The sequence below is a fragment of the Phyllostomus hastatus genome, unplaced genomic scaffold (genome assembly GCF_019186645.2).
Source record: "Phyllostomus hastatus isolate PE091 unplaced genomic scaffold, TTU_PhHast_1.1 phas_contig_29, whole genome shotgun sequence".
NCBI lineage: Eukaryota > Metazoa > Chordata > Mammalia > Chiroptera > Phyllostomidae > Phyllostomus > Phyllostomus hastatus.
In genome coordinates this window covers 23,145,001-23,170,227 of record NW_025333835.1, presented here as the reverse complement: position 1 = coordinate 23,170,227, position 25,227 = coordinate 23,145,001, and the positions used below count along the sequence as shown (strand labels likewise).

The following is a 25,227-nucleotide window of genomic DNA, read 5'->3' as shown; positions in this document are numbered from 1 at the left end:
TTAATATTTACCCAAATGAGTTGAAAACATAGCTCTACATAAAAACTGGCATGTGGGTATTTATAGCAGCTTTTCTCATAATCACCAAAATTTGGTAGCAAACAAGACGTCCTTTAGATGGAAGGAGAGTCGACCTTGGGTGATAAACACACAGGGCGGCGTACAGATGATATATCCTAGAATTATAAACTTGAAACCTACATAGTCTTATTAACTAATGTCACCAAAATAAATTTAATAAAACATTACATTAAGAAGATGACCTTTCGTAGATGAAGAGATAAAAAATGTTATCGTACATCTGTATGTTATAGTTTCTTTAAACATTTGTTAAGTGGAGCACAGGGTGCCTAATGGTGAGCCACAGTTTAACAGCAGACCAAAGAAATTGAGAATAGTTTATTACTCACAAATGATGGAGGAAGCACCTGGCATGCTTGGAGGTACCACATGGAGAGGTCAGGGCAGGGTGCAGGCAGAGAAAGCAAGGCAGGACCTGGGCAAATGCCTTTAGGGTCCATGATGGAGTTCTTTGGGGCTCCTGGGCAGTTGCATTGGTCAGTTCAAATCTTCAAATCAAAAGAGCAGGATTTGGGGAAGCCCCAAGGCTGTGGTCTAAGAGGAGACTATTGACCACAAGGGCTCTAAGGAGAATCATGTCACAGACTTACAGTTGCTTGTGACTCTGTGGCTGCTGTCTAGGGCATGCACTACTAGCATGCAAGGGTCACTGTCAGTTTAAGGTCCCTGCAGTCCACTTGGCCAAGCAAAAGAAATGCATAGGCAGCAATGCCATGGAATAGTTTAGCTGAATTCTCCACATCTTAAATTGTAGTAGTATTCAGGACAAAAAAAAAAAAAATGAGCCATCTAGCCAAGGAAATGTAAATGTATACTTCTAATAAAGAAGCCAGTTTAAAATGGCTACATACTATATGATTTCAAGTGTTTGACATTCTGGAAAAGGCAAGTTTATGGAAATACTAAAAAGGCCAGTGATTGCCGCAGGGTATGCTTCTATCTGTTATGGATACATGTATAATATATTTTTAAAAGAGCCTATTACTTATATAGAATGTTGAATAATATGCAAATAGCATTTTTATTATAAGAATGGCTCTGTAAACAAAGATGTATACTGGTCCCTTATATTATTTTCCAAAGTACCCCAACCAGAGGAAAAATAACAAGATATCACAAAAGACCCAGAACAACTTCTTTAGAATCTTGACCTGAGAGAATGGTAAAGAACACTACGTTGTCATCAGCCAAGGACTGGGGAGAGAACTTTGGAACTTGCTACTTCATTCTGAGTAACTTTTAGAGGGTTTCTTAGTTACCACATGATTTGTTAATCAAGATATCACTGTATAATTTCATTTATGATCATTTTTGGTCATAGTTATTACTGAGAATTCAACACTATCATCACTGCATTCACTGATATTACCTAAGAAAGACTTTGGCAAATGAACAGACCTAAGTGTTTCCATTATTTTAATTGATGGCTACTTCTTCAAAGTATTCAAATCTAGTATTAGTTATAGGTTGTGAATATTCTCATTTTTAAAAATATAATAATAATTACTATAGAGAATTATCTTTATAATACTAATTATGCAATTTCCCCTTTCAAAACTAAGAACTTCTTGATAGCTTTTTATTTAGATAAGATTTAGATTTATAGGTAAAGTAAAAATATGATGGAAGAACATATTTTTATCAGTTTAAAATAAAAATGGGTGACTTAGTTATGAACTGTAGATAATTTGCACGTGATATGGTAGCTTATATACTCCTGGACCTAAAAGCCTCCAATATTATCAGGAGGCTTAATTTATTTAATTTTGTTTAATTTGGGCTATATCTAATGTTAATGTGATACTTAGATAGTGAAGCTTCCTTTTAAAATCTTGGAAGGAAGCAGTTGGGTTTCCTCTAGAAGGTTAGAAAACAGTCTAGATTATTGGAAAACAATCTGATTATTGGAAAGTAAACATTCTTGTGGTTTCTTAAATTAAGGTTGGGAATGGAGAAGAGAGAAAGAGGCAGAAAGGTGGGAAATATGCAAAAAGTGAGTAAGAAAGTATGTTTTGAAATGTGTGCCAGCATCTCCGAAGTTACCGTGATGGCCCCCTTCCTAGTTTCTTAGGGCAAATACTTTCAGTAGTTCAACTACAGATAGATTAAAGGAAATTCCGGACTTTTGAATGTTGTTGTGTAAATGGTGATAGTAGCTAAATAGGAAACAATGGCTGTGATTGAGAATGATTAGAGAAAGTGAACTGATAGTTAAAATTGCCGACGGTGAAAGTGAAGTTCAATTGGCTGTTGTGGAAATTCTGTGTGTCTTATTTGTACTTTTCCTTTGAGTCTGGTCATTGCCTATATAATTTCAAATTGGATGGTGGCAGGTGAAGACTTTAAAAGAAAACACATTTCAAGAAATCCATGATTCAATTCTAATCTTTTTTTTGGTAAATGTTTCTATATTTCTATACTTTATTTCATTGTATATATTTTTTTACCATTTACCTGCTCTATACCTTTTCGACCTCCACCCACCTACCTCCCCACCCCTGTAATCACCACACTGTTCTCTGTTTCCATGAATTTTTTTCTCTGTTTTTCTTGTTTGCTGGGTCCCTCTACCCCACCAAACCTCCCTCCACCCCAGAGCAGTCAGTCTGCTCCCCATCTATGAGTATGTCTCAGCTTTGCTTGTTAGTTTAGTTTGTTCATTAGATTCCACATATGAGTGAAAACATATGGTACTCGTCTTTCTCTGACTGGCTTATTTCACTTAGCGTAATGTTTTAAACCAGAGAAAAATTGTGAACATGGCTTCAGAAAATAAGTGTGGGAAATAGGTTTTCTCTTTAATCCCAAATATTAGGGAATTCAAGTTAATAAATCAACCTATAGAAATTTATATATTGTCAACTTTATAGTACTAGCAGTATTTAGTAAACTCACACAATATATACTAGTTAAACTTAATTTGGAGGACATTTTTATTTCCTCTAAGGAAAACAGTTGACTCCTTTGTAACATTAAATAGTAGGGGGCCAAACGGAGTAATCGGAATAGTGCCTGCTAATTGTTTTTCTAAAAAGATTTGAAGTGTGAAGGCCAAATAGGATCAAGGGTGGGACATGGGGGTGGCTGGGTGGGGGGAAGTGATGAGGGGAAAATGGAGACAACTGTATTTGAATAGCTATTTTAAAAAAGTAAAAAAAAAGAATAAAAAAGTAAAATGTTAAATACTAAAGGAGACTTACTCCCATCTGAAAGAATGTTAACATAATAAGGGAAATAGCATGTGAAAGGAAAATATAAACTTTCAGGATCTTTCAGGTGCTGGAATATACCATGTACATTTTTTGGGGTACTGACAAGAATTAAAATTAAAACTCAGCCTCAGTGAAAATGGTAATAAGAGTTTGTAGGACAGAAGAGAAGTAAAAACATAGTTCTCAGAGTTACATATTTTAAAATACCATTTTTATTACCTGTTTATACAGCATAAATGAGCTCTAATGATTTTTCTCCTAAACTTATTTGTGAAAATAGACATACCAGTACAAACTGCAGAGCAGGATTCAAAAGCTGCCATCCTTGGGTGAAATCCACCTCCTGCCAATTTTTGTATGGACCATGAGTTAAGAATTATATTACATTTTTAAATGATAGGGGAGAAAATTAAAAGAAAAATATTTCATGACACATGAAAATTATATGATATTCAAATATATTCAAATTTTAGTGTCAATAAATAAAAATTTTTGGAATTCAGCCACACTTTTTACTTTACATAATTTTTATGTCTCCTTTGCTATAAAAAGCAGAGTTTAATAACATATTTACTAGTTTGGTTTTTATAGAAAAAAATGCTGATTCTTACATTAAAGCTCCAATGAACTCAAACTCATGTGAGTCTTAGGTTGTGGCAGCTTAAACTCAACTCTCAACCACTATCGAGCCATAGGTTTTGGCATTAAATTAAAAAAAAAAAGAAATTAAAAACCACCAGACAAACTCCAGTTCAGAGACATCCTACAAAACACCAGACCACTAAACCTCAAATCAGTCAAGGTCATAAACCAACAAGGAAAGACTAAGAAACTCAGAGACTGAAAGAGACTTGAGGAGTAAATGTAATGTGTGACCCTCAGAAGAGATATTGAAACAAAACAGAAACATACTTGTATAAAAAGTGGTGAAATACAGTCTGTGTGAAGTTTAGTTAATAATTATGTACCATGGAGGTCCCTTAGTTTTGATAAACGTTCTGTGATATTGGGAGATGTTAACATTTGGGACAAGGACATATGGAAACTCTGTATTATCTTTGCCATTGCTTTGTAAATCTAAAATTATTCCAGCATTTAAAGTTATTTTTCAAGGAAAAAAAATGAACAAAAGAAAATTATATACATGAAGACAGTGCCCCTATAACAGAGTAGCTATTTGCTTTAAATGTAAACTTTCATGATGTAGTTTACCAAATATTAAATTAAACTTTTTCTGGTTGATTGCTTTAGACTATGAGGAATACTTTAGTAAGATTGCTCTGAGGAGAAAATAAGAATATACTATTTAGACAATAATAATTCTAATTTAAACAACTAATAGCCACTGTCTGTAAGAATATATTAAATTATTATAAACTCTGTATTAGTCTGTTATGTATCAGTGAGACCCATCCATCTTTACTACTTAACATTTATAGAAAATGAAATCACATAGACTTGGGATATTAGATATTATATAATCCAGCTACCTGCCCCTGATGGTGGATAAATAATTCATGCATCCTTCCTACCCATTTTTATATATGTGACCTTTTGTAGTAGAACTATTATATCTCTAGCAAATTTAAGAGTGAGGAAGGTATTCCTTAATCAAATTAAAATTTTCATCTCAGTAGCTTCACCTGAACTTTATTATATTTTCTTAGAAGGAAAATATTTATTAATTTTTTCCTATGTCTTAGCCATCTAAATGTATAGATCACCTGTAGAGTTTCTTTCCTCCAGATCAAATATTCTAATTTTTCTGACCATTTCTCTTCAAACTAGTTGGTTGACCATTTAAAAAAAATACCCACTTCCTCCTTAACCCTTCCCATACAATATTCTAGAAATCCTAGAAGTGAAATGGCCAGTGATGAGAAACCAATACTAATATAAACTTCAATTTGGACAATTGTTACAAATTAAATAATAATTCATAAAACTGTTTTGCTATTTGAATTTGTAACTCAGTAAATTTCATGCCCTTATGGCACAAAATTCTAACCAATTTTTTAGCTTTTACTTGTATTAAGAATCTCCATTTATCCATACTGTTTTTTCCAGTTCATTGACTTGGTTTTTTTAGATACTTCTGAATGTTAACAGTCTGAACTATCATATTATCTATTTATACCTTCTTTGCATCATTTCCAAATTGTGAAGGATGTATTACTTGTATCGCCTTAAATCACTGAGGAAAATAAACAGTATAAATCAAGAGATCAATTCTTCTTGTCATTAGAGAATTCCTAATAGGCTGAAATGTTCTACTAATTGATTCTCTTTGGGTATAATTCATCAAGTAACCCCAAACCCCCCTAAATAAATCAATATTTTTCTCAGTTTTTATTTAATAAATTCACAATAGTATCATAAAGACTGAAAAAAAAGGTTCTTGCTGAAAAAATTGAACAGAATAAAGGCATAATTATTATAGGGGTTTAAACATGTGTTCTAGAGGAAGATTTCTTAGGTTTGTATTACTGCTGTAGTACATGCTGGTCATGTGACCTTAAACAAATCATTTAATACCTTTGCTTTTGTTTTCTTTTGTGAACACTGGGATTAATAAGATTACTACCTCATCGGGTGGTCTTGATAAAAAAGTTAGTATTTATAAAATCATTAAAAGGCTTTGTACACTGATATTAGCTTCACCTTATTACTAGTTATATTTTCTCCCTAAACATCTACCATCATCCATCTAAAATAAGTTTTATAATCTTATAAGGAATCCATCTTAAGCCTTTAAAATGGTATAATAAGAACTTTCTCCCCCATTTCCTCTCCTCTTCCCTTCCTTTTTCCGGTTCAGCCCCTTTCACATAACAAAAGTGTATTTGGCTTATTGGGATGTTTTGCAGTACAGTAGTATACAAAGCAGATTTATAATGTATTTTTTCAGATTTCATTTTTCTTCAGGGATAATATAGAATTGTTTTTGAGGAATTTAGCAACATTCAAATTATTCTACATTATTAGATAAACATTTTTATACTGTATTGTAAGGGTTTTTAAGAATAGAAAATGTGAGTTAAATTAATTAATTTTCTCTGCTGACCTGTGGTATGTGTGCATGTGTGTGTGAGAGAGAGAGAAAGAGAGAGAGAGAGAAACAGACTTCATGACATTCTTATTTAAAGACTGAAAACTTGAAAAAATACAAAGAATAAATTTTCCATTGTCTGATGATTTCCTTCAAAGCAAAGTCCTTAAATTGCTCTTAGTAAATAGGACTTTACATACATGAAATGTAAAATGTTTCATAATTATCAACACTGGAACCAGGGTGACCTGATTTCTAAAGTAGATTAAACTGTTAGAGTAATGTCATATATGCCTCATGTTTGTTCTTACATACAAAATAGTTTATTTTTTGGATGCCATAAATTAAATGTATGTATTACTTCTAAACATAAGTGTTCTTTTACAAAAACATATTTTATGTAATTTTATTTGGATTTTAAAATATAGTTAAGTATGTTCTTTTAATGTTTGAATATCGATATTAAATGAAGAAAGGGCACTAGCAAGGAAAAACAGTATTAAAAACAGAACCACCTCTAAAGATCCAACACATCACTGTTTTTAAATAGATCTGATATATTTTAATCCATGAGCTTGTAACAATACTGAAAAATAAATTCATCATTCACCTTTGGAAAATTCTAGGGAACTGATTTTTTTAAAGCACAAACAAAGGTTTAAATAAACAGGTGGAGTCAAGCATTTCCCATATACACTATACCTCAGGATAAACAAATAATTTTCTATGGAAATTTCTGATCCTGTAAATTTTCTAACAAATAAACAAATAAGAAATGAAATATTAAGAATACCATCAAATTGTAAGTCCTAATGAAGTGGTGAGTGTAGCCCATACTCATAGTAGTGGCTAGCATCATAAAATGCAACTAAGCAGACATTATGTGTTCTGATGGAAACATATACCATCTTGCTCCTGAATCCACTAGAATCGAGCATTCAGTTACAACTAGGCAGGAAATTCAGGGGACAGAGCAACTTAGACACAAGTTAGATTCATCAGGTGGTGGCCTCTGACAACCTGCACAGTGCCTTCACTAGATAAATAGTGAGCTTTAAGTATCAGCCATGCGCAGGGAGACTGATGCCAGTTAAAGGCAGTGCTGGCCAAGTCCCAACGTATCTTTTGCTCATGCTTTCCTCCCTGTGCTCACCCGTCCTTGAGTGTGGTAAAGGAACATGGCTCACCTTTTCATTAATATGCTAGTATTTATTATTTCATAGGGATCAATTATAACTTGAGTAAAGACAGTATTTTACTGCATAAAATAATTGTACAACATTATATTCCCAAATAGTAATCTGAAATATAATGTTGCTTGTGGAAAAAATGTTATCTCCTACCAACATTAAATAAGTTTGAAAAGATAGGAGAATAATATTGTTATGATTATACTTATGAGTCCTACCATTTTTACATTTAGCAAAACTGAGTAATTCTTGAATATGAGCATCAAAATAAATAAAAAGGGCAATGGAAATACCTCCTAAAGTCTCAGTTTAGAACTTGGAGTCATGGAGCTTTGATGGTAGTTGCCCGAGCCTCCACCAGATGGAATCACGTTAGCATCATTTACTATGTCTCCCAGAAGCCCTTTTAAACATTTTCCTGGATCCAGGATCCCAGCTCTACCACTTGTCTTCTTTGTTTATTTTTTTCAGAACAACAAATTTGGATGTCACACTTCATCAATGTGTACGATTCTTGACTTCCTTCACAACATTTGCTAGTTTAAGCTGTATGTGGCATGGGTGATAAGATTTTTGTCAGTTTTGTTTACTTACATATAAGCAGAGCTTAGGACACTGGCCCATATTAGGTGTTCAGTAAATATTCTTTGAGTGAATAAACTTAAGTCTGAGTTGTCTTGAAGTTCAGGAGTTTAGGTTATACCAAGTGCCAGTCAATTTCAATTTTGTAAATTAACAGTTATATCAAAACTTCCACCCCAGATGGGTCATACACAGACATGACTCACCTCTTTGCATAACCACCATCAAAATTACAACTAAATATAGAACAACTATCACTAAGTAACATCAGAAATTGAGTTGAATGGAACTCTGATAATTGTGAAATTAAAGAAACCACATCATCCACACTGAGCCACAGAGCCAGCAAGCTGGTACCATATCTGAGACTCCATCAACCTGGCTAACTCTTTTTGACTGGTCTTGGGGATCCCACCAGACTCTTGCCCACCCAACTTATAGGCCCACCCAATCTGCTTTTCCATATGAATGGCTAGTCTTGGCTCATGGTGCACTACTTCCTAAATCCTCTCTAACAAGCAGCAGCTGGCCTCAGTGAACCCCAGGCCACGCACTAGCAGCAGCCAGCTTAGATTCACAGCTTGGCTTTGCCTCAGACTCTCCAAGTCCAGCACAAGTAGCAGCCATCTGAGTATGCTTTATAGCTCAGGCAAGGTGGCCTTGGGCAGAACACAGGTAGGGGCTGACCTTAGCCTGCACCACCTGGGAAACCCCAGGGCCAGCACACTCAGTGTACAACTACAAACCATGTTGGACTACCACCCTGCACCTGCACAGCTGATCCTCCATGGAGGTTGGTGGTCAGTGGTCATAGCCAGTCCTTGCAGCTGACTGGCCTGGGTAAATCCCTCCCATTGATCTGCCAAAAGCAATCAAGTCTCAACTACAAGAGGAGGTTGCACTCAGCCCACATGAAGGGCACACCTCAAGTATCCACCTTGGGTGATAGGGGAGGCTGTGCCACTGGACCCTACAGGACACCTACTACATTAGACCACACTAACAAGTAATGGAGTCAAAGCAGCTCTACCTATTACATAGAAACAAACACAGGGAAGCTGTCAAAATGAGGAGACAAAACAACATGGCCCAAATGAAAGAACAGATCGAAACTCCAGAAAAAGAATTTAAAAAAAAGAAGATAAGCAATCTATTAGGTGCAAACTTAAAAACACTGGATATAAGGATGCTCAAAGAACTTAGTGAGGACCTCAGCAGCATAAAAAAGATCCAGTCAGAAACAAAGAATATACTAGTTGAAATAAAGAATAATTCACAGGGAAACAAGAGTAGAGTGGATGAAGTGGAGAATAAAATCAATGATTTGGAACATAAGGAAGCAAAAAAACAGCCAATTAGCACAAACAAGAAGAAAAAAGAATCCCAAAAAATGACGATAGTGTAAGCAGCCTCTAGGACATCTTCAACATGTCCAACATTTGCATCAGAGGGGTGCCAAGAGAAGAGAAAGAGCAAGAAATTAGAAATCTATTTGAAAAAATAATGAAAGAAAACTTCCCTAATTTGGTGAAAGAAATAAACATGCAAGTCCAGGAAACACAGAGAATCCCAAACAAGATGGATGCGAAGGGGCCCACTCCAACACACATCATAATTAAAATGCCAAGGGTTAAAGATAAAGAGAGAATCTTAAAACCAGCAAGAGAAAAGAAGTTAGTTACCTACAAGGGAGTTCCCATAAGACTTTCAAATGATTTATCAAAAGAAACTTTACAGGCTAGAAGGGATTGGCAAGTAATATTCAACATCATGAAAAGCAGGGACCTTCAGCCAAGAGTGCTCTACACAACAAAGCTGTCACTTAGGATCAAAGGGCAGATAAAGAGCTTCCCAGACAAGAAAAAACTAAAGGAGTTCATCATCATCAAACCATTATCATGTTAACTGTTAAAGGGACTTACTTCAGAAGAAGAAGACTAAAACTATGAACAATAAAATGGCAAATATACAACCTATCAACAATTGAATTAAAAAAATAAACAAAGCAAACAAGGAGAATAGAGACAGAATCTTGGATACAGAGAGTGAATTGATGGTTTCCAGACAGGAAGTATGTCAGGGGAAATGGGTGAAGAGGTGAGGGGATTAGGAAGTACAAATAAGTAGTTCCAGAATAGCTATGAGGAGTAGCCAAATAGCTTATACCATGACCCATAGACATGAACAAGGATGTGGAGATTGCCTGAGGGAGCAGGGGTGGTGGGTGGAGGGGTGCAAAGGGGGAAAAACCAGGACAACTGTAATAGCATAATCAATAAAATGAAATTAAAAAAATAAAAATGTATTTCAAAATTTAAAAAATGTTATATCAAGAGAAGAATTTACTGTTAGAAATATCTTTACCCCACTTTTATACCATATTTATTGAGGCCATCTTTAAGTGATAGATGAAAATGAAAATAAATAAAAAGAGAGCCAAAGTAAAGCTAAATTTAAAAAAAAAACCTTCAGAGAAATGAGTTAGGATTATTTAGAGTTAGTCTAATATTTGAAGTTGTTAAAATATAATGCATATTATGATGGAGAGGAGGAAATTACACCATGGAATTTTTAAAATGTTTAATTAATCCCATGTATATAATACTGAACATTTTATTACTTTTACTTTAAAATACATCATTTTGGATTCCACCTTTGACTCTGAATTATCCTAGATATCAATACTTCCTGTTCTACCCAGCAGCAATAAATGCAACTTTTCTTTATTGTTAGTCTTGTTATTCTGTTAACACTAGTTTATTAGTATAACCTTTTTTTCCATTCAGTGAGAGAGTTTTCCTCCTAAACTTTCATTTATTATCGTGGATAGTTTTATAAAGATGGAACATTGGAAAAGATGGTGTTTTATTGATTAGTGGATTTATGATGGAGGACTATAAAAATAGTGTGTTGAAGTACTAAATTAAATACTCTTCCTCTTTGTCCTACTTCAGGCCCATCGTGGAGGTTGAAGGTTATTATACTGGTGAAATGATAAATCCTCTTTCCATAGTTTCCCTACAGACATTGAACGCTTCTTATTATGTCCGAATAAAATTCATTATCTCTTGTGTTTTAGTAATAATTATGAGATTCTCTCATAAGCAACTCTTTACTGTCTCCATTATTCTCCTTCTTATAGCAAACTCTCGAAAGGCAAGCATATAAATATGATAAAAGAATTAAGCTATTGAAATAAATTAATTTATTGTACAAAAATACATTAAAATTTTATTTGCTCAATAGATTTTACTTTAATGAGATTCTTCAAAGAACAAAGATTAAATTGCATAATAAGTGAAATGACTGGGTACGTTGTATCTCAATTAATAGAAAGTTTCAGTTGAATACTTAAGCTTTTAAATTATAAAAATTTGCATAAATTAAAATATTTTCTTTCAATAAAAATATTTAGTATTGTCCTGTATCCTTTGTTCTTAGACAAAGAAATAGTTAAAGTAAATAGTTCTTAGTTAAAGTAAAAATAAGCTAAAGCTAACTTAAATCCACAACTTTACCTATATTTTCTAAGCCTAAAATTGTGCTTTTGAAATGCCTTTTACATTAACATTTTAATCTAGTATATTTTTGAATTATTTTATTATGTGATCCTTAGAATATTTTGACTGTAAATGTATAAGTGAATAATGTATAAATGAAAAGAATGAACAGAATAAACATTGACAATAAAATATATTGACTAATGAAATACTTCTTATATACTGATGTAGAAAAATTAAGCAACAATTGCTTTTAATGGTAAAACCATTGTTTCTAGAGTGTTATGCATGCATTAAATAGTTAAGTATATTATGAGTTACTCAGGAAAAAAATTAGTTTCTCATGTGGTCCATTAGCACTACAATGAAATCTGTTATAACAGCAAACTCAGACTTTCAACATGATTTTGGAGGGATTGATTGGTTTCAGAATTGTACTTTATCTGTAGTCAGCCAAACATGTGGCACTGCAATTATGATTGTTCATACATTTATGAAGGGAAATAGTAAAATGCAATGATGGATAAACATTGATGTAAATGACCTATTGAAGAATATGGAACAGTTAATTTAGAAAGTTTTATTTATATAAAAATATAGCAATGTTTTTTCTCAAATGCATACAGTGTTTTTCTATATAATGCAAGTGTTAAGTTAGATGTATTAGAAATTAGCTTTAAACAATAGACAAACCCATGTCTTCTTTTTTATTTGTTTTATACATTATACAAATTTTTAATTTTTAAATTACAGCTTACATTCAATATTATTTTGTATTGATTTCAGATGCCCTTTTATCCAGAATTTCAATATATCAAGGTTAGACTCTTTATAGAGTATCTCTGGTCATGTATGCAGTTAGCTATAACATAGGTTATTAATACCTTTATACAGACTATAAAAGAAACTTTCCTGAAACTTTCCATAAACTTTCCTGAACAAGCTAATTATAAATTTTAACATTAGGGATGTAGGTGTGTATCTCCCTCTTTCCTTCTTTCCTGCTCCATCTCTCTCTCTTGCTCATTTGTAGTCTTTCAAACGCAACCCCACATGACTTGGATAGGAAAATATATTGATGGATTGTCACACTTACTTACATAACAGCCAATTTTGCAATTTGCAGAAAATTCAACATTGAATTATTAACCTCTGATCAATTGAGGTAAAGGGCTAGTGTTATAATATAATTTAATAATACAACTATTTTCTGAGAGGTTTTAGTTGTCCCGATTAGAAACACGTTCACACATTTTGAACTATCCAAGAATTCCAAAATTCCTGAAGTTCAAGAAGTTATCTTTACAACAAGATTCTAATATGCAATTTTTGAGAGTAGAATTTAGTTTTTTTTTCTTTTTATTGGTTATAATATTATTTGATCTTGTAAATCTGTCATGAAACTTCTTATGGGATTATTGTTTATCCAATGGAATGTATAATGGAAAATCATCTTGTGCATGGATTTTGGGTGAAGGCTTGGCCATTTTTTTCTTGTTATTTTCATTTATTTGTCATGCTCCTCATAAGGTAAGCCTTAGCATATCTGTTTATCGACAACTTTCAGAATTGAAAAATTAAAAAAGTATGAAACTAGTGGTACTCAATCTTGGATGAACATTAAAATCACCTGAAGAGCCTTAAAAACTTACTGGTGTCTGGACCCCACTTCTGACTCAGTGTGCATAGAGCTGCTGTAACAAAGTACCACAAAAAGTGTGGTTTAAAACAGTTGAAATTCCTACTCTCATATTTCTGAAGCCTAGACTCTGAAATCAAGATGTCAGCACATCATGTGTCTTCTGAGATTCTAGGTAGAATCCTTTCTTGCCTCTCCCATAGCTTCTAGTGCTGGGTCGCTATGTTCAACATTCCTTGGATTGCAGCTGCAGAACTCCAATCCCAACCTCCATCTTCACATGGTGTTTTCCCTTCATATCTTAACATTATCTTCTTGTAAGGCCAGTATCACGTTGTAACGAGCCCACTCTACTCCACTATGGCGTCATTTTAACTAATTACATTTACAAGAACTCTGTTTCCAAATGAAACCACATTCGATATTTTCTGGGGACACAGTTCAACCTGTAACACTCATTAAGCTTGAATCTCTGGTTGTAAAGGCCAGGCAGTCATAGGCATGTTCAAGAATGTTCTGGGTGATTCTAATGCAAAACAGGATGGTGAACTATCGCTGGGCATATGGAACCCCTGAGACCAAAGATGTGAATTACCCTCAGTCTCATTGGTGGGACAGAGCCTTGAGCTTAGTCACTATTTTTCATATTACATTAACCATTCATCTTTTCCAAACAGCCTCCTGCAGAACCATTATATTTAGAATTTTTTTATTGTTAAAAATCTTTTTAAATACTTACATCACTATACCCTAATAAAGAATGAATTCTTATTTATTATGTATCATGTAGAAGTTTACTTCTACCATTCCAAAATTTTATTAATTATTGAAAAGTCAGTTCTTTTTCAAGCCCTATGTGTGTTGATCTCTAAAGGTATACAGATATCTTCCTGTTCAAAAAGGAAAATGTTAACAAATGAGTATCTTATATCTTAATCTGTAACTGCATTTATATGGCTTACTGGAGACGGTTATACAGGTTATGCAATATACTAATATGGTAGTCTGTTGGGAAAGGTACAGGGCTCAGAGGGGGTGATAAGAAGTGGAACCTGCAGAACAGTATCAGGACACGTGATACCAAGCTTCTCTGGGAAACAAGTATTGGGTATTTCATCATTTCTCTTACTACATAAGTGTGGTTGAATTGAAGCTAGGAGTAGCAGGTAGTCTCAAAGTTATTACCATCAGAGAAAATTATTCCAATATTATAAAACTGACTTTTTCTGACGCCTTAAAATATGACCACCCAGGTGTGTCTAGGGCAGTACCATGATGAAACAGCTGTAATGACAACTCTGATATTATTTGCTGTGGTCCGTCATGTTGATGATTTGAGCGCCAAGTGATCCTGAGACATTTGCTGCAGCAAGAGATTATATTTAATGATTTCTTTAAATTGATCATTAGAATCAAAACCCGTTTAGTTCTGTTCATTCTTTGTTGTCTAGTAGGTTGTAAACTGGTCGTCTTCTGGGGCCTCTCTTTTTATTCAGCAAGGGGCTGACCTTGACCAGTACCGTGGTGATATTTGCATGTGGAACCAATTTTGTTTCCAGTCTTACCTGCTTTGGCTTTGTTCAAAATAAAAGGTGTCATAATACAGTTAAATGCTAATGAAAAATGTGTTTATTGTCTTCACGCTTCTACAGTTTTGAGAAAAATTAACATTTCTTAAGTAAAACTCCAATGCGTTTCCCTCTTTCTCCCCTTCCGTCTCACGTTGGTGCAGGAGCGAGTTCCCGACAGCCCCTCGCCTGCCCCTTCCCTGGAGGAGGGCCGGAGGCCTGGCAGCCACCCATCATCACACCGCAGCAGCAGTGTGTCCAGCTCCCCAGCGCGGACCGAGAGCTCTTCTGACAGAATCCGTAGGTCTCATACTTTTACTTGTCACCGTTTCCAACTTTATTAGGTGCAGCTGGCTTTTCTAATCAAAATGCCCTCATTCCAAATAGATCTCAGATGTATCATGTTCTGAAGCTCTGCGGCAATAGCCATCTCTCAAAATTATGTTTCCCAGTTTGCAATATCATGAGGTATGGTACTACATTAACAGGTTCTGATATAAACTCCCTCTCTTGGATGCCACACATAAAGATTTGAGCTATGAAACATTTAGAGAAAGTAAGTAACCTTCTAGATTAGTTTCTGAAGTAAACACCTCCAACTCTCAAATATCTAGTGTCTAAGTATCTGTTTATGGGTTATCCATCTTCATTCTTTCTTCCCTCTTTTCTTTCAATTCCACCCCTGACATTTTTGAAATTCACTATTTTTTTAACCTTAGAAGCCCCTGTAGAACACAGACACATACACCACACCCACACTCGCACATAACCTACCTCATGTATTTAATTTAATTTAATTTATTTTTTAACTTTATTTTTATTCCTGGCACTATTATAGATATCCCCCTTTCCCAGCCCTTTGCTGACCTTCAACAAGCCAGCACCCCCTATCCCTTTGGCCGTTATTTTTACATTGACAAAATATCCACAAAGAGGAATACAAAAGTAGAATTCCAAACAATTAATTGAAAAAATATATTTCTTAATCATTCAAATGATGAGTAGATTAAAGGGCTTGCAATTTGTTAAATTATAGGATTTGAATTAGTAACAGTCAATAATACATGTTATTGTCTTATTATTATTGTTATTAAATTCTAAAAAGTATATATTTCACTTCATGATCATATTTTCAGATATTTTATCTTGATCCACATGGCCAAGAAAATTACAAGTAAAGTTAAAATTCCACTCAATTAACTGGTTATTTTGTGCCTGTACAAGAATCAAATACTGTTTTTCCAATAAAAACATATTAACACTAACTCTTTTTGTTAATAAAACCAATGTTTATTTGATCCTTTCCAGAATTTAGTTAATATTTTCTGAAATTATGCTTAGTATAAACTTCAGGTAATTACACAAAATTTATTGAAGTTATTTGCTTGTTGAGAATGTTTCCTAGTAAGAAAAACATTTCCCACAAAGTGTCTTTGTAAGTTATAAAGGAATGTTTGCATAAGGCAGAAATCCTCAATATGGATACTCTTGAGGTGGATAAGTTAAATGTTAGGTTGAATTGTATGTAATAAAATTATTTTAAAAATGATATAATTAAAAAGTAATTCCAAATATGAATACTTGATTTGGCCTACCTATAGCATATTTCCTAATTTTGTAAGAGATGATTGCTACTGTTTATTAATCACCATTCCCAGATACTATTTCTGGGGCTGGTAAATCCCAGCTCCTACTACTTCAAACAATTTTATAAATAAAATATTTTCTGTGTGCTTTGGTGCTAGGTTGACACTAGAATGAGCAATTTAATGATGAGTATTTGGTTTTAGTTCTAATTTTTTAATAAAATATTGTCATTGGAAAGTTAAAGTCCTAGAAAAAGAAAAATATTTTTTCATACTATTTAAATGGAAATATGGACAAATAGGGAATAATTTGGGTTTTGTTATGCATTCATGTTTTTTTAATGAATCATTATAATCTTTTTTATTATTTGTTAAAAAAGAGAAATTTTTCTATGTGAAGACTACCATGATTGTTCAAATGAAAATGAACATATAGACATACACATATATACTCACATATTCATAAATATACATGCATGTATATATGTACATGATGATTTTAACATGTTATAAAATCATTTTAGACTAACATAAAAATATCAAGAATAATTCAAATAATTCTTGCATGCTCGTGACCCATATTTACACAAAAAATTGATCTCTCTGAAAGACCCTGATGAAAAACATAGAGGCACTAATATGCTTATCGTAGACATCAGCTTCTTTACCTTAAATATATTTAAGGTAATATATTGGTTAGTCTCTATTAAGGGGAAATTTCTCTTACATAACCATAGAACAATGATCAGAATCAGAAATTGCAATTATTATAGTATTAATTTCCGAACTATAAACCCTATTCAATACTTACAACTTACCAACTAATATTTCTCCCTCTTTTTTCCTCACCAGTGTTTTTAATAACAGATTTTTTTTTGGATCAAAGGCCAACCCAGTATCACATGTTGCAATTACTTATCATATTCCCTTAGTTTCATTAATCTGGAACAGTTCCTCAATCTTTCTATCTTTCAATACCTTGCCATATTTGAAGCATGCAGGCCATTTTCTGTAGCATCTCTCCATTTGGAATTTGTTGGTGTTCCCTCATGATTTGACTTCCGTTGGGCCTTTTTGGCAGGGGTCATACAAACGTAGTAGTGTGTCCTCCATGCACCATTGCAGGACACATACAATACTTCTCCAATATTTTTGATAATTGTCACTTGATTAAGGTAGGGACTACCAGATTTCTCTACCGCAAAATTTCTTTTGCTTAAGTTTTTGTAGATAATAAGGATCTTGTGACTCCTTGTATCTTAAGACTACAGAATTTGTCTATTCATCAAAATTTTACTCCTCTAGATTGAGAATCAACCATTAAAGATTCTTCCCTGAAACAACTATTACCATGCTGATTTGCAAATGGTAATTTCTAAGATGGCCTTGTGATATGTTAAAAATATGTATTTTGTAGATAAAATAAAGTTTTACAGGATGATTCTTCTTCCAAATTTTTGGACAAAACCAAGATTTTCATGGGAAATTTATTAAGAAATTTTTTGACTGGATTAAGAAAATCATAAGGGTATTTGATCATCTATCTACCTTTCATTTCAATAGTGACAGTTTACTCTTAGTAGTTCAAGAAAGTAATTATTGCTTTTCATCATTTGACCATTTAATAAATATTAATTGGGTACTTTTAGAATTTGAGTTTAAATTCATCTTTTAAGAAAACTACTTTGGTATGTATAAAACCTTGAGTTTTATTGAGTAGATTAGAATTATTGAAACAATTGTTTCAGCGCCTTTCCCTGTTGAAAATTCTATTTGCCCTCTGAGGCCACTAGAATTTATATATTTTGTCTTAAGTCTATAGTGTTAAAGAGCATTCTGGTGTTAAGACTGCAGCTCTTTCAAAGTAAAGGAAGGTTACACACAGGGGCGAGAATGTGATGCACCAGATGTAAGCTTGAGCACTTCATTGGCATCAGTTTTAGTGGTTGACCATTCATTAGTATTATAGATGTCATTAATTAAAACATTATATTTTATGTGTAAGAAATACAACATCAATTTGTTTTATTTTTATTATTTTTCTGCTCATCCTCAAGAATGATCATGGTTATCACTTCTCACAGTATTTTTAGAACTAGATTATAATTTCCCCATTATACCATCATATTTTATTTTATTTTGAGTCTAAAGTCTAAGTAATTTATTTATTTGAGCATTGTATGTTATGGTGTTTTTCCTTTTGTTTTGGGCTTCACAGCTGTTCATCAGAATGGGTTGTCCATGAACCAGATGCTGATGGGCTTATCACCAAATGTACTCCCCGGGCCCAAAGAGGGAGATTTGGCTGGTCATGACATGGGGCACGAGTCGAAAAGAATGCATATGGAAAAAGGTAACATATGACTATGTGGCCCTGTTTTTCCTGTACAACATGTGAACTAGATTTTAATCACGGCATCAGGTATATTTTTAGATCACATAAAAAGGTGACATATGAATATATTAAAAACCTACATTATTAAGTAATAATTAAGCCTACTCAACAAAAAGGAGGTATGAATGAAGACCTGCTTTTCTCTTATATAACAGGTAGGTGTCAATTTATTTTCCAATATACTTAGAAAATTATTTGTTTTCTTATCTCAGTACTGAAGGTCTGTTTGTCTTTCTCAATGTCTTTGGGGCAATTGTTATTTTACTTAGCATGATAGAGCAACAGCAACATACAAAGGATTATTATAAATATTTTTGAATGAAAATACACATGGTCATGGGGCCAATCAGGAAACAGAATTTGATTTTATCAGCCTGTACACTAGTAATCATTTCAAAAGTGTATGTAACCAATAATAACATTGATATTGTACAAAGATGCCAATGTTTTCTGCTTATGTTTCATTTGTATCAACTTAACTCATTTTAACGGACAAAAATTTGTGTTTTCATGCCCTATTTCATGAAGACCTTTCATGAAAAAATTAAAATATTTTTTAATATGTATGTTGGAAATTTATGCTAATAGGTACAAATTCATGTTTTCAAATGGTAAGTTTTGAATTGTGAAGATAGGAGCCTCTTCATCTTTTTCATTCAATTTAATATAGTGTTTTAAAATGTAATTAATATACACTAGGTACTTTGACTATCTTCTTGACATTAATGTCAAATAATTGGTGTTATGAAAGTAATTTTTTGGAAAACAATACACAAAAGACACAATCAGCTGTCAGAAAGGAACATAAACAAAACTGGACATTTAAATAATTAATCAGAAAGAAATGATTGGAGAAAGACTAAATTAAGGTGGAACAACTTTTCCCCCAATAAGACTATTCACGTAAAGTAAAATTGCTTACATAAAACATTATGTATTCAATATTAAAACAGTTTTTCTGAGCCTTTAGGGAGAAAGAATAGAGTATTTCTTCAAACTGCATCATCTAAATTGTGGAATGTCAATGAGAAGATGATAATCTTTTCTAGATGAACATGCAAAAATTTATGCATAATTGAGAAACAGCAGCAGTAAGGCTACTTTCTAATGATTTGTTTTGAACTTTGATTTCGAGTATTATTACTAAGGGAGGTGACCTATATTCGGTGCGTCCATGGCCAGGCAGTCTCTGAAAGTCCATTGCCAAGGTTTCCACAAGTTCTTTCCAACAATAAATAAAAATGTTATAAATATTGTTCCTCATGTATGTTTTGACATGTACCTTTTATATTTAATCAAAAACCTTATTTTTAGAAATATGAATATAAACAGACTGAGAAAATGTAAAACTTCATGGAAGATTTAAGTTTTAGGTAGTGATATTTAAATATAAGAATTGATTGGGTAAAGCAGTCATTCTTTATTAAGGTTCTTCAAAAAATACTTAAAAATATAATGTCTTAATTTTCCTATGGGTGGCACATAACTAGTTCCGCTCAAAACATCTAAGAGAGAAGTTAATTTCTGATCTACAGTGGATGTCAGGATATTAGGGCTTGTTTTTCTGCAGACCCTGGTGGAGAAGGGGTAAGAGAGAAAGAGGGAAGCCAGGCAGAGCTGGCGGTGAAGAACCCTCCACCAAAGGCATAACCAGTGACAGGGTTGAAATTGTGCATCTCACTGGAATTTTTGGTGAGAGCTTTCATCAACCTGATGTTTCGTGTCAGGTTGTCCTATACTTTTGGTAACTATTTCTTTTTTTCATAGGTAATGAGTCCTGTCTATTTGCCTATCATTGATCTATCTTGTATTATTATATATTATTTCTTATTATAATTTTGCCACCATACTAAACTGATAACATAGGGGCCCCAATTCTGGTTTTCCTGTGCACCTGCCACAAAGACCTTCATTCACTACAACATGTGCCTTGTTATTCGGAAGTTATTTTCTCAGTGAACTGCTTCCACTGCTAGACTGTAGATTCCTTGGAGTCATCTGTGTATTGCATCTGCTTTAAGCAGACTAGACAGTTTATGAATGCATACCGATCTGGACTGAATTACTAGGTGATTCTAAGAGTTAGTGAAGAAAAGTTTAAACAACTATAAATACTATACTCTTTGAGGATTAATAGAAGGCAAAGGGTGAAATTACACAACCTTTAAGATGTACATTTATATGAAACATTATTAGAATGTTCTAACCATGAATATACACAAAACCTTTCTATGTCACTAGTGGTACTGCTTATAACACTGAAGTTTTAAAAATGGTTTTGCTGTCAGAATATGCACATGTTTTCCAATATTTTAATGTATATTTTATAAAGAAAGATAAGTTTTTGTTTCAGTGTTTTCCCTAGCAATGTGAAACTACCACTAAACTCATTTCAAGAAAGTCATGTAATTATGGACATTGCAATGGACATTGATACTGTTAAACTGTTTTGTTATATGTTGCTCTTCTTGTATGCACTCTTGTCTGCTTTTTAGCATACTGAATTAATAGTATATAGTCATAGTTTTTAGGTTGATCTTTCTAACTTATACTAGTCCTATAACTTTCTTACTTACTATACATAGCTGTATTAAAACAAGTGAATTAATTTACAAACATTTGTAAAGAAAATAATTATATGTTTACATATGTTTAGGCTTTGGCTTTTTATAGCTGCCCATCTCTTTAAATCATGCAAAAGATGATAATTTTTAAGAAAACACTGATGATAAAAACAGATACCAAAATTAATTTGTGTGCTGAGAGTCACTATGGTCTAAAATTTCAAACTTCAGTAACTTTTAAACACTTGAAAATCTTTTTAATATTGAAAAGCTATTGATTCCATTATGTTGGACGGAATATTTATGTTCCCCAACTGAATATGTTGGGCAGAGTCATCCTTAGCTGGAGGACCAGTGGCTTTACAAGCAAAAATACTAAGTACTGAGTAAATTCGCTCTTTATTTTTTTTAAATAAAAACACCAAAACTAGGGCTAGCTTGTAGTACATTCAAAATATAAATATAAAATTAGTTAATGTATCAAGATGCCACAGACATATTAATATTGTTTTTGTTATCTCAGGTATAAGGAGAAATGCTTTTTATATTATGAAAACTTCAAAATTAGGAATTTTTCTAAGTTATATGCCAAAAAAACCTGTGATACAGCTCATAGCTTCAACAATAATTATGTCCTCTACCTTTCCAAGAAAAAGTTCCAAGTTTTCTAGAGCTTTCTGGAGTTTAAAAAACATTGCTGATATCTCCCTGCAGTCTAAATTTAGTGGAACGGGTGGTATAATTGACGTTAAAAATATATAAACTTATGCTACTCTTTTCCATCCCCACATATTTGTCCACTGATGTTAATTTATTGTATTAGTTTCTTATTTGTTGTACATTTTTTGTTGTTATGGGATGTATTTAATTTTAAGGTACCAAAAATTAAACATAGGATACAGATAAGCCTATAGTATCAGCTTTTTGTTATTGTAAGAAACTTAAGCACTTATAGTTGAACTAACTACTAAATATTTAATTTATGTTAGAGTATTTCAGTGTTGGACTAAGAGTCCATATATATATGAACTATATATGTATATATATTTACCTCAGTAAATATATATAAATATATATTTAATAATAACTTATTTAATTAACTAATTAATTTAATTAATATATATTAATCAGAAGTAAATATACACTAAAGACCAGATATGTGAAACAAACAACATGAGATGCAAAACCTGCAGCTTGGCTATAATTGTACAGATTTTGTTTTGTTAATGTGTATTAAAATATTCCCTAAAATTGAGGCTCTCCCCTTCACATGTTCTCATGAAAGCTATAAAAAGTTTCTTCATTGGTGAATCCTGCGGGACTTTCTTTCTCTGCTGACCCTATCATTTGAGAAGCAGGTAAAGTTTGAAAAGCAAGTAATATAGGGATTCGCTTCCAGCCATAAACCATTTCTTTGTGGCATATTTTGCTTAGGGGGTCGTGCTCAATATTCCCAATTACTAACCACTTGTATAAAAGGTTTTCATTTTGGTACTCTGAATTTGAGGGCAGAGCACCAAAGTAGTTCTGTATGGGGAATTCCTATCTTGTTAGTACTTTATTCTTGGTGTCCAATTTGTAGAATATTGTTCTACAAACTATCTTTTTATTTACTTATTTATTTACTTATTTATTCATTTACTTACTTACTTATTTTAGAGCCCAGCTGGCAAACACAAGGCTCACAGGCCGAATCCGGCCCTCCACCTTGCTTTATCCTGCCAGGCACCTTGTTTCTACCCAGCAGCAGCGCCGAGCTCTCACTTAACTGTTAAGGAGCAGCTACATTCATGCAGTCCTAAAATTACATTTGGCTCTTTGAAGGCAACCACGAGGCTGATGGGACCCCCAGTGAAAATGAGTTTGACACCCCTGCTTTAGAGAGAGAGGACGGGAGGGGAGAAAAAGAGGGGGAGAGGCATTTATCTGTTGCCTGTCACATGTACTTCCACCAGGACCAAACCCTCAACCTGGGCACCTGTCCTGACCAGGAATTCAACTGGTGACCTTTCGCCTTGCAGGACGACACCTAACCAACTGAGGCACTCTGGTCAGGACCTACAAAACACCTTCTGTAGCTAACTATACTATCTGTTAATTTTCTCAAGTTTGTGGAAATACCAGTAATTTTTTTTGAAATACATTTCTTTTTTTTTATTTTAATCATCGTTCAAGTACAGTTTTCTGCCTTTTACTCCCTAAATACATTTCTTTATGCACATTTCTCATTGTTTAAAAATTCTAGTCTTACTCAAATTAGGATTGGGTGTTCAAAGTGGTTTTCTTCTTTTAAATTCTAGATAAACATTACATAAATTAATTAATAGTAAATTTTATATACGTGTATATTATAAATCTGAATCTCTATCCCATGTGACTATAAATGAGCATAAAGTAAAAGCCTCTTTTCTCTGGAAATTTCTGTATTTTGTTAATGTTAACCCAGATAGAGGGCCATTAGTATTTTTATTTTTAAATTCTCTAATATGTAACTTCCCTTTCACTTTTTTATTTTAGCTATATATTCTTTTGGCATAGCTCACAGTCCACTATCAAATATTCTCTCTGAATACTCATGTGACTTTATTCTTCTGTTTCCAAACCTGTGGAATAAAGGTGTTGAACTTGACACCACTGCTTTCACCTCTCAATTCACAGCCCCAGACGTTCTGTCTCTCTGAATCCTAGAGTTCTTTTTCAGTAGGCGGCAGATTTCACATGGGCAGTCACAGCTCAGGGGAAACTTTCTTACGACACTGATTTCATTATTTTCTGATACATATTTTCATAAGCAGAGCTTCCAATAATACTTTAATGACAACTTAAGAAAATCGTTACTAGGAGATTCCCATTTTATACCTGTAATGATGGGCAATTGGTATGAAACATGGACTTTAGTGTTTATGTTTTTCCCATACTGACTGTCCTATCACACTGTACTTTCATGGTTCTCAAATATTTCCTGTTATTATCCAAATAATTTAATGTCTTTCCTTACCTGGGTATATATGCCTCCTTTTCCATTAGTGCCCAGCCCAGAATTCTTCTGGGAGAAAGTTTTAGCTCCTTATCATCTTTGTACACCTAGTACAGAATCTGGCAGTAGTAGGTACAATAAATTTCTTTTAAGAGTTAAATGAGATAATATATGCCTGGAGCATTTAACTCACTTAAATATTCCATTAAACTGTTAGTATTGTTGAATTAGCTAATGGGTATAAGGCTTGATTTTATAGATGTGAAATATATATGTCCTGAACCCCTGAATTAAAGTATTATTTGTTTATAATTCCTAATATCACAATTCCAATGATTTATGCTTGATCCAAAATAGGAAAACTGACACTTCAATAGTTTTTAGAATGTTTCAATTACACATGACAATGTGGAAATATGCACAGTTTCTAAAGAAAAAAGTAACTAAAGAAATTTGAGTAAAATACTAGTTCTTTATATTAGTTCCACATATAAATTTGCTTCTTGTAATTATTTATGAATCATTATACATGTCTTTATATTATTTCCTTCATTTAAGATGTATATTGGCTTGATTAATTTATTATATCTAATTTTTTATTATGCAATTTATTTGCATATTGTCTAAACAGGTTTTTTTTTGAGATTTTTCTCTGTTTTATTTGCTCAATCCCTCCACACCCCCTCAAGTCCCTACCCCCTAGTAGCTGTGAACCTACCCTCTATCCACGAGTTGGTCTCTATTTTGCTTGTTAGGTAGATTCCAGATATGAGAGAAATTTTATGGTACTTGTCTTTATCTGACTAGCTTACTTCACTTAGTATAATGCTCTCCAGGTCTATCCATGCTGCCGCATAGGATAAGGGTAAAATTTTCTTCTTTTT

At 33.2% G+C, this 25,227-nt stretch overlaps 1 protein-coding gene across 1 annotated transcript in view; it reads left to right on the top strand.

Moving 5' to 3' along the window:
- The window catches only part of DACH1 (dachshund family transcription factor 1), a 397,049-nt gene that overhangs the window by 273,798 nt on the left and 98,024 nt on the right, over window positions 1–25,227 (top strand). Inside the window, exons 5-6 of the mRNA XM_045839183.1 lie at window positions 14,986–15,121; window positions 18,626–18,760. Of these exons, the coding sequence (XP_045695139.1) occupies window positions 14,986–15,121; window positions 18,626–18,760 (271 nt within the window). The remainder of the gene's footprint in view (window positions 1–14,985; window positions 15,122–18,625; window positions 18,761–25,227) is intronic.